General features: G+C 48.4%; 1 protein-coding gene across 2 annotated transcripts in view; it reads left to right on the forward strand.

The window, feature by feature from the left end:
* The first annotated feature begins 2363 nt into the window (after positions 1 to 2363).
* The window catches only part of ARHGAP36 (Rho GTPase activating protein 36), a 32267-nt gene continuing 21136 nt past the window's right edge, over positions 2364 to 13494 (forward strand). For both annotated transcript variants that reach the window (XM_004379623.2, XM_004379622.1), the window contains exon 1: positions 2364 to 2561. In XM_004379623.2, coding sequence (XP_004379680.1) covers positions 2504 to 2561 — 58 coding nt within the window. In that variant the 5' untranslated portion in view covers positions 2364 to 2503. The remainder of the gene's footprint in view (positions 2562 to 13494) is intronic.

The following is a 13494-nucleotide window of genomic DNA, read 5'->3' on the forward strand; positions in this document are numbered from 1 at the left end:
AATCTAGAAAACATTTGATAAATATTTGTTGAACGAATGGATAGATGAATGCATTCCCCTATTATGTGACATTTAGTTGACATTCAATATTTCCAAAGGGAACTTTACACTAAGGAATTAAGTGGAGAGGAGGTGGGTCAAGGAGAAGGGATGGGGGAGAACTGCAAACTTGATTATATATATATATATATATATATATATACACTGAGAATTATATAAAACCCATTGCCATCAAGACGATTCTGACTCATAGCAACTCTATATAATTCTGTCTGTTTCCCCTTCTCTGTGTTTCTCCAATGAGTAGACTCTTTGGTATGCCTGAAGCTTGTTTACAACCATTAAACCCCCATTTTACAGATGAAGAAACCGAACCTCAGTGAGGTTAAATAACCCTCCCAAGATTACATAGCCAGTACATAGGAGAATTGGGCTTCCAGCCTAGGTCTGTGAGCCCCCAAGCTTTGTTCTTTTACCACACCACACCTCTTGCAGAAAGAGGCAACAAAGAAGGATATGTGTCATGGGTTTGTTCCTCAGGTAGAGCTGTTCTGGAAGCAGAGAAACTTCAGTTACCAAGGCTCTTTATGCCATGAAGGAGCCAAAAAAAAAAAAAAAAAAAGCTTATTCAACTGGGGGTTGGGGGAAGAAACCCACTGCGGCCATTACAAAAGCTGATGCTGGATAAGCTCATGGGAAGAGGCAAGGCTGAGATTTCAATATCCAGAGCCTGAAACTGGACATTTCTAGATGTCAGACTTGTTTGGCTTGGATGACTGGGTATTTGTACAGCAGAAATTGGTAAAAGAGAAGGTCTGGTGAATGTTTGTTGTCTTTGATTGCGTTTAGAAAACAGAGAAAATTGGAAATGATTTAGAAATTGGTGCAAAAGGCAGAGAGGTACCATGGTTTCCAGAAAGGAAAGAAAATAAGTGGAAGCCCTTTAAACTCCGACTACGGCTCTACTTTGCTAAGAATTACTTGGCAAAGTACAGGCGATTTTTCCATTTTATGCATCCCTTTTGCCACGTTAATGCTAATATCAGTGGTTAGCAAAGCAAATGTAATAACTGTTCTTCCCAAAGGACCCGTGATTTCAGCTTTCACTCCTCAGGCCTGCAATTGAGCTGCTGAAAGAGGATTTTCCTTATTTCTTTCTACCTCCTCACTAGCATTTTGATAGACAGAGCCCCATTTTCCCAGTGGAGAAAAACAGTGCATGGAGTCACGTCTGTGCAACTGCCAATGGAGAAACGGGGGAGAAATTAATTTGAGCCCCTGGGCTTGAAGAGAAAAGGAAATTTCCTTTAGAAGCCTTTTCTAACCAATATGGTCCATCCATCTCTGGCTGCTGCTTCTACCCCAAGACTTGGGGGCATGGCTAGATTACCACAACTGGAGGCCCCAAGCACGGAAGCCCTTGCGGCATGCACCCCCTTATGTATTTAAAATTTAAAAATACAAAGCCATACAAGAGGTGTAAGGAAATCAGACACAGTACCACCCCCCACTGAAATATCAAATATCAAATTCTTGCTAAAAATAAATGTTGGTGCCCCTCCTATGCCCGTGCCCTGAGCAAAAAAGCATAGGCTTTGGAGTCCAGCAGCAACTGGGGGACACCCCACATTGATACGTGCTTGACACTCTGTTCGATTATTTCAGGGGGGGATCGACTCCTCTCAAAACAAGGGTTCCCAAGGCAGGAGAGCATCTCCCTCTTCCTAACGGCTCCCCAGAGCAAGGGCAGTAAAGTCACTCCCAGGTTCATGTTCCGGGCTCCTTGGGGGACAATAATCGATTCTCCTACTCACATTCTTGGTCCTCTAGAGCCGGGAAGTGAGTTAACATTAGATTTGGAACTACCCAGGGCTGAAGGAACCCCCTAAGACTGGGGGTTCCCAAGAACTGAGGCAGTGCCTCCCCTTTGGCTTCAGGGCTCCTGGGGCAGGCGCCGCTTCTCCCTTAGATTGGGCCTCCTCAGAGCTAAGATGTCTCCACTAAAACGTAGGGTTTTCTAGGGCTGGTTCGAGTCTCACCCTCAGATCCATCCGAGGCTCCCTCGGTCAGGTGCACCAACTCGCCCTCAAATTCCAGCTTCTGGGGACAGGTCCGCTTTTACGCGCCCGACTAAGAGCTCCTGGGGGCAGAGACCTTCCTTCCCTCTCAGATTCGGGGCTCACCAGGGCTGAGATGGCGTCTCCCCTCAGACTCCAGGCTCCCGGGGGCAGGGGCAAGGGCCTGGCCTCAGCCAGGAGCTGTGTCGCGGACTCCCTCCGCGTGGGGGAAGGGGCTGCGGGACCAGCGGCCTCTCCTGCGGCGGGAGGGGGGGCTCCCCTGAGGCCCTGCCCCCTTCGTGACAAGCCCGAGGTGTCCGGTGACCAAGACACTCTTAGCTGGGTGCAGGGTGCGGCTCAGGGCGTGGTCACCGGGGGCTACTTAGAGCGGCCGGTGCACGGCCAGCAGCAAGTTCGCTGCGAGGCTGAGGGCACGGGCATCGGCCATGGCGTGGATCCTGGACTGCCTCTTCGCGTCGGCCTTCGAGCCCCGCCCCCGCCGTGGTGAGTGGGCCTCGATTCCCGGGGCTAGGGTGCGCGCGGGAGGTGGTGGTGCTGGCGAGGTGGTGGTGGCGGGGAGGTGGTGGTGGTGGGGAGGCGGTGGCTGCAGCCCGGGGGGACGCCCTGGGCTTGGCTCCCTGCCCCCTGCCTCCCTTCCCGCTGGCTTTTAGCTAATTGTTCCTGGCCCGAGGGACGGCCCCGTCGAAGCCCCGCAGAAATCACCGGCTTTGCCGGGAATGGCGAGCAATCACGCTAATGGCTCTGCAGGACGCGGGGCGAGCGCGGAGGCGGAGTCGCTGGCTTGGCCGCCCTCAGGGACAGCCAGAGCATGGGGCCAGACGCGCCTGAAGGCCCAAAGATGAATGTCCCTGCCAGGGCAGCCAAAGCCCAGGGACCCTGGCAATGGAGGTGGGGGTTCTTGGTCACCCTCTTTTGCTTTGAAGCTTGCCTTCCTTGCCCCCATCTCAATTACAGAATATCAACATGGAAAGGCCCCCTAGAGTCGTCGAGTTCAACCCCTTCATTTAACAGATGATGACATTGAAGACTAGAGATGGGAAAGGCCTGCCCAAGGTCACGCAAGGAGTTGGCCCCAGACCTGGGTTTGCTGAGGCTCTGCCAACTGCCCACTACCTCAGACTGCCCAATGGCCGAGGTCTTGGGTCTTTAGTCTGGGTCTTTCCCCGGGTACTTGAGATCAATGCTTGGTTCTCCTATCCCTGTGGAGGTGAGGACATAGGTGTGCAAAGATCACAGCACGGGTTAAGTATGTGCGTCGCATTTCACCCCTTTCCTTGGAACTGCTTTTACATAGTACATTTTGGAAACATTTTTTTTTTCTTCACGTTTCAGGAGACCTATATTTTCTTTTTGAGATTCCTCAGGACCCCCACCCACACTGTCCTTCACTCCCCTTTGGTAGGCCCCACCCCCTCTATGCTGCCACCTGGCCCCATGGCCACCTGTTTTTCCATAGTCTCCACCTCCAAAATCTATATTGGTGAGAGTGTGTCATTGGTCACTAGCCATAGACCAAACCTGTGGGTGTCTCCTCTTTCCTCTGCCCCCTCACAGGCAGGGGAGAAGAGGCAGGGAGAGGAGAGACCTCAGCAATTTAATTCAGTAGAGTCCTGTTTTGAGTTCTTACCAGCCCCAGCACCCTGCTGAGAACCATCCCTGTAATCTAAACTCCCGCTAACAGACTGTGGCACACTTACCAAGTTCAAGTGCGCTCTGACTGGGCCACAGGCCTCTGAGAAGGAAAGAGATTTGTATGCATATGGAAAGTTTAACTTTTTGTTCTGTATAGCTTTTCAAGTGTATATGTGATTCTAGTGAATCCAAAAAAATAAAAGAGTATTATAAGATGCCCTTTAAGGCCTTACAGGGCTAACACCCTTCCCTGGAAAAGGGTGAGGGGGGGCATTCCACCCTGCCTGACTTACAAGGATGTTGTGTGATTCTAATGACATCAAGAATATGAATAACCCCACGTGTGTATGAGGGTGGTGGTCAGTATCACACAAGGGAGCCCATCCTCATCTAAAGACCAAAAAAAACCTAGTTGCCGTCGAGTCACCTCCGACTCATGGGGACCCTAGGTGTCAGAGTAGTTAACTGTGCTCCATAGAGTTTTCAATTGCTGATTTTTCAAAAGCTGATTGCCAAGTCTTTCTTCCAAGGCGCCTCTGGGTGGACTCAAACCTCCAACCTTTCAGTTAACAGCCGAGCATGTTAACTGTTGCACCACCCAGGGACTCCAACCATGTCTATTAGCAGGTTTTTCCTTAAACTGAATCCAAATCTATGTCGTGGAAGCTTCTACCTTCTGGCCTTGGTGCTGACCTTCAGGATCCTCCTCCCCCCACCCCGTACTCACCCTATCCTTGTCCCAGCCAAACCTCCCCAGTTCCTTCATCTGTCTAACATGTGACATGGCTGCAAGGCCCCTACCCACCTCTAGCTGCTCTTCTTTGAACATGCTCCCAGTTCTGAATGCCCAGTGACCTGGCCAGAACAAGATTTCCAGTCACCCCTCCTAATTCCACAAATATAGTCCTGGATGACTGGCTTTCCCTCTTTTGGAAACCCATGCCACACCCATGGTACACACATACATAGACATAAATACGCATATACATACACATTCCCACACCAACGCATGTCCATGCAAAGCTACACACACACACACACACACACGCACACACATATACCAGCTCCCACATAGACATGTGTACCCACAATACCTGGGGAAAAGCACTTACACACATACACACTACTCACACATCACATACTTTCCACACACAGCACGGTATACCCATATCATACATGCATACACACACACAAATGCCATGGGCACACACTACAAACACATCATACAGTTTATTTGTTTGGAATTATTTTCAACTAAAGCTACTAAGTCTTTTTTTTTTTTTTTTAAAGTAAGCCCAAGTTCTTTTTGGAGTCTCCATTTTGTATTTAGCTGGTGTTTGAACCCAAATGCAAAACTTTATATTCACTCACTACTGCGTTTCCAGTCTGGTAAGATCTGTCCCCCCACATACCCTAGTGACACATCACTGCCTCCACCACTCTATTACTCCTAACAATAGCAGCTAATATGTATAAAGTACTTTCCAGATGCTGGGCCTTGGGCTCAGTTCTTTACATGTATAATCTCACTTAAGTCACACAACATCCCTTTGAAATAGGTAATTGGTCTTTGGGCACAGTTTTTTGACCAGGTAGGAACCAACTTCACTGCCCTCCCCCTGGGAAATGCTGTGCAATGTGAAGGGTAACTTTGTGGGTAACTATTGATATTCTGTGGAGTTATAATTGCCCTTGGTGCCTCCCTTCAAATGCCTTCCAGAAATCCAGCTGGCCACTGACTGGACAGAGTGGGGGAGGTACTCTAAATGTTCCTTCACCCCACTCCCCCTGCTCAGGAGCCAGTTTGCCTGTCAGACCAATCTTCTCAGGGTAACAGTGGGCAATGGGGTGACCATATGAAGGCCTTTGGGAGAGGCATCATTTGGTCTGGGAGAAATAGTGTCCCAGAAAGGTCTTCTTTCCCAGGGAAAGGGACAGCAAGATTGACCCACTTGAAATTCTCTCCCCAGTTCACTCTTGGCATTTGATTTGGCCTCAAACAATTGGACTTTTGTAAAGCAGCCAAAACTCTAAAGTTGAAGAGACCCTGGGGCCCACTTTACATACAAATTTGATCTTTTCTTGGAGATGGGACCCAATCGATTTGCTGAGGCCAGGTCTGGTTGAGCTGCAGCAGGATCATTTTCCAGAGCTGGGATGGCTTGGCCAATTAGACACCCCACTCCCCTGGTCAGATTGTCAAATGAGCACTCCTGTTTACCAATGGCAGGGCTTCCCAAAGTTCCTTTGTAAATCACTTGTTTGCACCTGAAAAGACATTTTTTCTATAGGGGAAAAAAACATGATACTCTAGAGCTTAGTTTCTCGGGTTAGGGTTAGCCCCCACTTTACCCGCCATGAGGATGCAATGTAGAATCTGTGTGATGAAAACTGGCAAAAATAATACTCTTGCAAATGTACCTCAGGCTCCAGCAGAAGATCTGACATTCATCAAGCTTAAATATCAAATGACAGAAAGCATATTGGGCATTAATAGAGCAGGACACTAGGTCCCTGAGGGTGGCTCTGGCAATAGTGATAGCAACATCATTCCTTTTTTTTTTTCCCACAATTATCTACTACGACAAATATCCATCAGTAGTGGAATGGCTAAATAAACTATGATATAGGCATTTCTTAGATTAACATACAATCATAAGATGGTGTTTATGAAGAGAACGTAGCAACATAGAAAATGCTATGATTACAACTATGTCAAACAACACATTTTTGAAAGACAGGGAGAAAATTCAGCTAAAAGGTAAAGCTAGAGATTGCATTAAGGTGGTGGGATAGTGGTTATTTTTTCCCCTTTTCTCTGTTTTCTAAAATCCCTATAAAGTTTGTTCTTAAATTACTCTTACAACTTAAGGTTTTAAGTCTAACTGAGAGCCTAGGATGCACAAATAGTCTATCTATACAATGATCTAGAATCCCACAATAATCTAAGTTTTTTTCCTTCAAATTTAGTTTAAATGTAATGACTAGATCAGGTCAACCAAACGGGATCTTCCCAATGATCATGAAATGCCCCTTATCACTGGGTGGGCTTTCAAATCGGGCAGAACTGGTTTGAATCCCAGACAGGCTTTTAGAGTGTTGCTGTAAGCAAGTTAACCTCTCTAAAGAGAGTATAGTAATACCTACGTTTGGGGGTTATAAATAATAATAGCAACAATAATAACTTATTATTGCTGTTGTTGTTGTTATTGATGCCATTTATTAAATGCCTTCTATGGCTCAGGTCCCTAGGGAGTGCAAATGGTTTGCACTTGGCTACTAACCTAATACTGCTGTGAGTTCGAATCAACTTGATGTCACACAACAACAGCAACAATGAACCTAAAGGTTGGCAGTTTGAACCCACCCAGCGGTGCCATGGAAGAAAGGCCTGGCAATCTGCTTCTGTAAAGATTACAGCCAAGAAAACCCTATGGAGCAGTGCTACTCTGTAACACATGGGGTCGCCATGAGCCAGAATTGATGGCAATTTTTTTTTTCTCCTTTATGGCTCACGTACCAAAAGATGTGTTTTTTTCCTTTTCTAAACATTTACTGAATCTACTATGTGCCAGTCACTTTACGTAAATGATCTCATTTAACTTTCATAACAACTCTCTGAGGTAAGTATTATTATCTCTATTTTAAAGACTAAAGCTCAGAGAAGTTCAGTACCTCGCTCACTGCCACAGTTGGCAGAGCAAGGATTAGAACCCCTTTTGGTCTGGTGTTAAAGCCTGAGTGAGGTTACAAGAGATAACATTTGCAAAGCTCCTAGCACCATGTTGACATACAGCAGACATTTACTAGGGGGTCACTTTGATGTTGATCAGAGCCCAAATTCTAGTCTTTGACACAACTGACAACCTATAGATTCCTTTGTATGAAAAGGTGCACATTTCAACTGAAAGATGCAATGCAAATGCCACCTGTGTCCTCATAGCTGGGGCTCTGAGTCACTAGGAAACGATTTCTGTTTCCTTCTGGCAGTATCATTTGTTCTCATATGTATTATCAGAAGTAGGTAGATGGCATGTTTGATGAGTCTTGGCAGCGACTGTCACGTCTCAGATACACCTCTTGAGAAACCACGCAGCTTCCTCGGGATGGGCACCCAATACCCAGCAGCCGGTAGGTCCCTGCACCCAGGGAAGTTTATTTAGTGGCATGGGCTTATCCTGAACCCCTGCTCCAGCTATTCTCTGCATGATATGGCTGAGGCTTTGTTGTTGCCCCTCCCATCCCCCTCCTCAAAGCAGAGGCTGCAGGACTTCGCAGAAGCAGGCAAGGGTAGGAGCTGGAGAAGTTCTAATTCATAGATTATTTTGCAGGGTGGAGTTTAGGGTCAGTGAGGGTAGAAGGCAGGATGAATAATGATATAATGAATAATAATAATGAGGGGGAGGAGCTGAAGGAATTTTCCAGAGACTAGGAATACCTGAAGGCCAGGCTCCCAAAGGTTTTTTTTTTTTTTTTTTGCCATGACTCTCAATACTTCTCTATGTTGTAGCCTCTTTATCCCTCCCTGGGATTATACCCACCCTCCCACTCCTCCGACTTCTTACCCTTCCCTCACCACTCCTTATGTAACTGCAGTCTTCACTTACAATGACTTTTGTCTCTAGAGGGAGGCAACAGCATCGAGGAGGAAGGGGCACAAATTGGGGTCTTCTCCCATTTCACCATTTTTTGCAAAGAGTAGATTTTGTTTTCCTTCAAGTGGTCAAAGACAAATAGTAACTACTCTGAGATATATTTTAGGTGCTGCAGAGTATAACTCAGAGAATCAGCATCTCTCCCTCTATCATCCCATCTACCCCTAACCTTGGTGACTGCTAGCAATGGGATAGTTTTGGTTGGGAACGCTTCTTAATTTCTAGGGTGGAGGAAAGAGAACAAACAAACCAACAAAGACACCAGGAGCAGTGGGGCAAGCTTAGCCGGGAGATATTCATGTTCTCATTCTCTTGAGCAAAATGGCACATATGTAGGAGACAGGGTTGGGGTTGGGTCTGCAGCCAGGGTTGGGGGCTCAGTCCATAGCTGGAGTAGGTGGCAGTTTGGACACTGAGCAAGAAGTAGGAGACTTTCCTGTGTGGAGTATTATATCTGAAGCCTTAGTCTTATTAACACTGCCAGGAGAAACCACAGGGTGAGAATTGGACTTGGGGTCCAATTCTTCCGGGGCTGCATTAGACTGATCAAAACATCATCCTAAAAGAAGAGGGACTATTTCAAGAGTGTCAGACAAAGCAGTAATGAGGAAAATTGGCAGATCAGTCAGTTGGCTCCACTCCCTGAACACCCTGGTTGAGACACTTTGGGCTATACACTGAGAAGGGGTGGGGGGAGGTGGGGGAGGGAATTAAGTAACCTTTTCTTCAGCATTTATGATATGTGTTAGGCACTTGGCTGGTGCTTTCCATGTTTTACTTCTTTCGATCTTTTGAGGAATTCTGAGGCAGATGTAAACATCTCCATTTTACCGATGAGGAAACTGAGGCTCAGAGAGGTTAAGTAACCTTCCCAAGATCATACATCAAGACAGTGATGGAGCTGGGATATCAGCTCAAAGCTGTCTCACTCCAAAGCCCGTGGTCTTCCTCTACCCCCATGGAAAAGATGAAGGCTTTGATCTTTAAAGCCTTTTAATCTTGTGAGGAAATCAGGATCTCTGTCCTCAATAAAATTCACATTTTGGTGCCCTGCCCCTACGTATTCTTGAGTTTTAGGGTGAAAGCAAGTGCATCTCTGTTTACGTTGGGCAGTAATGGGGTTATTGAAGCATTTTTCCACCTTTACAATTTCCCATATAGTCCTTATGTTAGGGAGATGCATTTCCTGAACTCTGAAAAGAGAGAGACTTATGGTGGAGATTTGAAGCTCCAGGAATGTGTGTGCATGCGTGTGTGTGTGTGTGTTTGTGTGTGTGAAAGTGTGTATGCGTCTGCCCCGTGGTGGTGGTGTTGACAGGGGTCCTGGTAGCCCCCTCATCCTGTCATTTATAGGGGCCTGGGGAGGAGTAAATGTAGCCTTCCATTATGCTAATAGTCTCTGGCCCAGGATTGCATCTTTGGAGTGAGTCCCAGCCTTGGAGCTTTTGGCTTCTTCAATGTTGAAGTTTATCCCCCATTTCACAGGCAAGAACACTGAGCTGGAGTGAACCAAACAGTCTTCATGAACTCAGGTGGGGCTTACACAACATAAGTTTAAGAAGTGGTCCAGTGGTGTGTGCAGGGGAGGTGAGGAAGGGAGGCAGGGAGAGAACCTTAGAAGAGGGAGAGGCCTCACATGAACATCTGTGAAGAAGTGGGTGTGAAGCTGGTATATTCGGAGAGTGAGGAGATGTCAGGCTGGCCCTACAGCAGCAGAAAAGCTGAATGTGTGAGATCAGATGCTGGGAGATCCCAAAGTTGGCGTGCACTCCTTGTAGGATTGACATGCCACGTAGCCAGAGGGCTTCAGGTAGTTTGTGCCCTGCATAACTTAGACTGGCCTCTCCAGCTCCCCCCCACCCCCCTTTTTTCTTCAAAAGGAGACTTTCTGGCTACACAGTGCTTTAGGCAATGCTTTTTCTGCTCACCGGGGATGAGGTGCTGACCCATGCCCAGCTGGGGGGAAGCTTCGTGGATGTTCCAGCTGCTTCTCGTCCATATACCAGGCTCATTTGTGCCAGTTGAAAGGGCACAGTAATAACAGTGGCAATTTAAATCGTGCTTCTTGCTCCCCCTGGCCCCGAAAAGTGGTGAAGTGAGTCACCGCTGTTAAATTGTCCCTGTCTATCCACCCCCTGACCTCTCTGCAGCAGTCTAGGCTGCTTCCCTGGGGGCTGAGCTGGTAGCCAGTGCTTCCAGTGGCCCTTTCGCTGTGACTGGGCTGACAGCCTCCCCCCCATAAATGTGTCTTCAAACATGCGATGTATGGTTTTAATTTGGATTTCTCAGATAAGGCTGCTTGGAAAGCATTAGAGCAGCATGAGCCCCATTAGGCAAGCACAGTGCCCCCTCCATCATGAATAATACAAAATAGGGCCCACTCAGGAATCTTTTCTGAGGGGGGCTCTGCTGGTCTTTCTATGTACGGTGTGATATGGAGCTGTCTGATCTGCTTGAAATTCACTGCATACCAAATTCTGGTGCTGATGCTCTGGAAACTTGCCTCGGGGGGAGCTGTGAAATCATTCCCTTACCCCATCCTGACTCCCCACCCACTTCCCTCCATATCTCTCCATGTCCCGTCCATACCCAATTCTCCCAACCCTATGGCTAGAAAACGTTCATTCTCAGCTCTTTCTTTCAGCACCAGCCTAAGGAGAGCTCCCAGCGCTGGAACTATTGAGGTCCTCATGTTCCTAGAGTAATTAAAGATTTTGAAGTGTCAACAAAGCAGGTAATTAGGTAGAGAAGGTATCAGCTATCTGGGAGACAAAGTAATTATGCTGAGCGCTCTCGGTGCTGTCAGTAAACTCAAAAGAAAGATTTGTTGGGAAATGATATTGTTTGATAGAGACTTCAGTGTCTAGCAGGAACCAGGGGGCTCTTAGAGAGACTGCCTGGTATAGGAGAAAGGTTTAGGGAGCATGACAGATCTGTGTTCAAATACCAGCTCTGCTTCCTACTGGCTGTGTGACCTTGGAGAAGTTACTTAACTACTCTGAGCCTGATGTGTGATGTGGAAGATAGTGATAACCATAGCTCTATCTAGCTCACAGGGTCATTGCAAGGATTCAAGGAGATAATGGATGTAAGCATGCTTAGCGCAGTGCCTGGTACACAGTAAGTGCTTTATAAATGGCAGCATTATTATTATGATTATGGTTATTATTCTTATTATATACCAGGCATTCTCTCCTGGAGCTCAGAGTGTAAGGAGAGACAAATAAATAATTGCACTTATGTATGATTATGTCATGAAAAGTATGAGAGTGTAACTGTGGTGCCTCAAAGGAGGAAACCCTCAACTTGGAGGGGGAACAGAAAAGCAGAGAAAGTTTCTTGACTCTTAAGTTAGATCTTAAAAAAATAAGTAGGAGTTTATCATGAGGCCCAGGGGGAAAGGGCTTTCCAGGCAATTGGATCTGCCCACACAAAGCCAAGGAGGTGTGAAACAGCCAGGCCCTGAGCAAATAGGCTCAGCCGGGTACAAACTGTGATCTCCTAGGGGGTTGTCGGGTCAGAGGCCAAGAATCTTTCCGGCTTACTCCCACCAGCCCACGCACCGCGCCCAATGGCGCCCTACCTGGCCAATCACGTGCAGCGCCCTCCTCTTCTTTCCCCTCTGCAGCCAGGTAAGCTCATACCCTGCCCCAGCGGGCCTTGCACGCACAGCAGCAGCGAGCAGACTGGACGGGGCGGTCAGGCCAGCGGGCGCCCCAGCCCAGGTCGGCGGCCCCTACCTCTTTCTTCCTCCCAGTTCTGGGTCGCAGCAGTGCCCCTCCCCCAAGACACGCCATGCTCACGGTCACCCGGGGTCTTTTAGACAACCCCGTGCACTCACACACCGCACCTGTACACATTCATGCGGTGATCCCCCTTCCAAGACACACACGGTCTCCAGTGCTCCATCGGAGCCAAATACACCCAAAGACGCACACACCTCACCCTCACACACCTTTGAACACACGCACCTTAAGTAGCCTCCATATGAGACACCTTGCCCACAAGCACATACACAACAAACACCACACGTAAACCTACACTGACACACCGAATCTAAGGGTAAACACACACCAAATGCATATATACACATGCTTTAAAGGGCACACACGTATACATACACCGCACACATACACACACTCACCAGAGAACGACTACAGCCTCGGCAGAAACACACATCGAACACACCCACATCCAGACCGCACCCACATAGTCACACTACACAATCTGGCAGAAACATACAACCCACAAGCGTGCACACTCAAACACCGTGCAAACACACCGTGTCAGAGAGCAAACCTAATGCACACCACACCAAGCACCCGCGCTAAAACGTGCACCGCGCACACACCCCCCGTCACACACTGAACGCACACACAGCCATCCTGCACTCGCGCGCGCGCGCACACACGCGTACATGCTTACATACGTACACACACAGCCCGCCCCAGCCTTCCCTCGGGCGGAAGAGTAGGGGGCGAGGAGGGGAGGAGAGGAATGGGTGGGCGGGGCTGGGGGGAGCAGGAAGTTCCGTGGTCACTTGGCGCAGGCACTGGCGCCCTTTTCCCTTTGACCTGGGGTTTTGCCCCATTAATGCGCCTGTAGCCTGTTCCCCCGCAAAGGGAATGTGTGAATTGGGTCCAAGCGGGATTCCCAGAAGACTAGGGAAACGGGAAGGTGTGGGGAATACGCGCACCGGCGGCGGGCGCGCAGGCTCCGCGGGGACCCTGACTACTCGCGGCGGTCCAGACACAGGCTCCACCTCCTCGCACCCTCCCCCAGGCCCACGCACCGCCGAGACTTCTGCCCCCAGGGAGGGGGCCAGGGAGTGCTCGGTCCTCCCGTACCAGAGAGAGCCGGCAACTGTTGGCGGCCGGGAGCTTGATTGGTTTTAAGAAGTAAGGAGTTTAGATCCACAGACAAGCTTTGTAGGAAACCTGTTTTCTGATGTAGCTTGAAGACGATGGAGAGCTCACTATTTTGCACAGCAATTAATTTTCTACCGAAAAGGCAAGGGCTATTAGAAATTGCCAACCCCCGGCTGAACACGTTGTAAACCAAACAACCAAACTCATTGCTGTACAGTGGACTCCAACTCACAGCGACCCTGTAGGACCGAGTAGAATTGC

This window comes from Trichechus manatus, unplaced genomic scaffold (genome assembly GCF_000243295.1).
Source record: "Trichechus manatus latirostris isolate Lorelei unplaced genomic scaffold, TriManLat1.0 scaffold00066, whole genome shotgun sequence".
NCBI classification, from domain to species: Eukaryota; Metazoa; Chordata; class Mammalia; order Sirenia; family Trichechidae; genus Trichechus; species Trichechus manatus.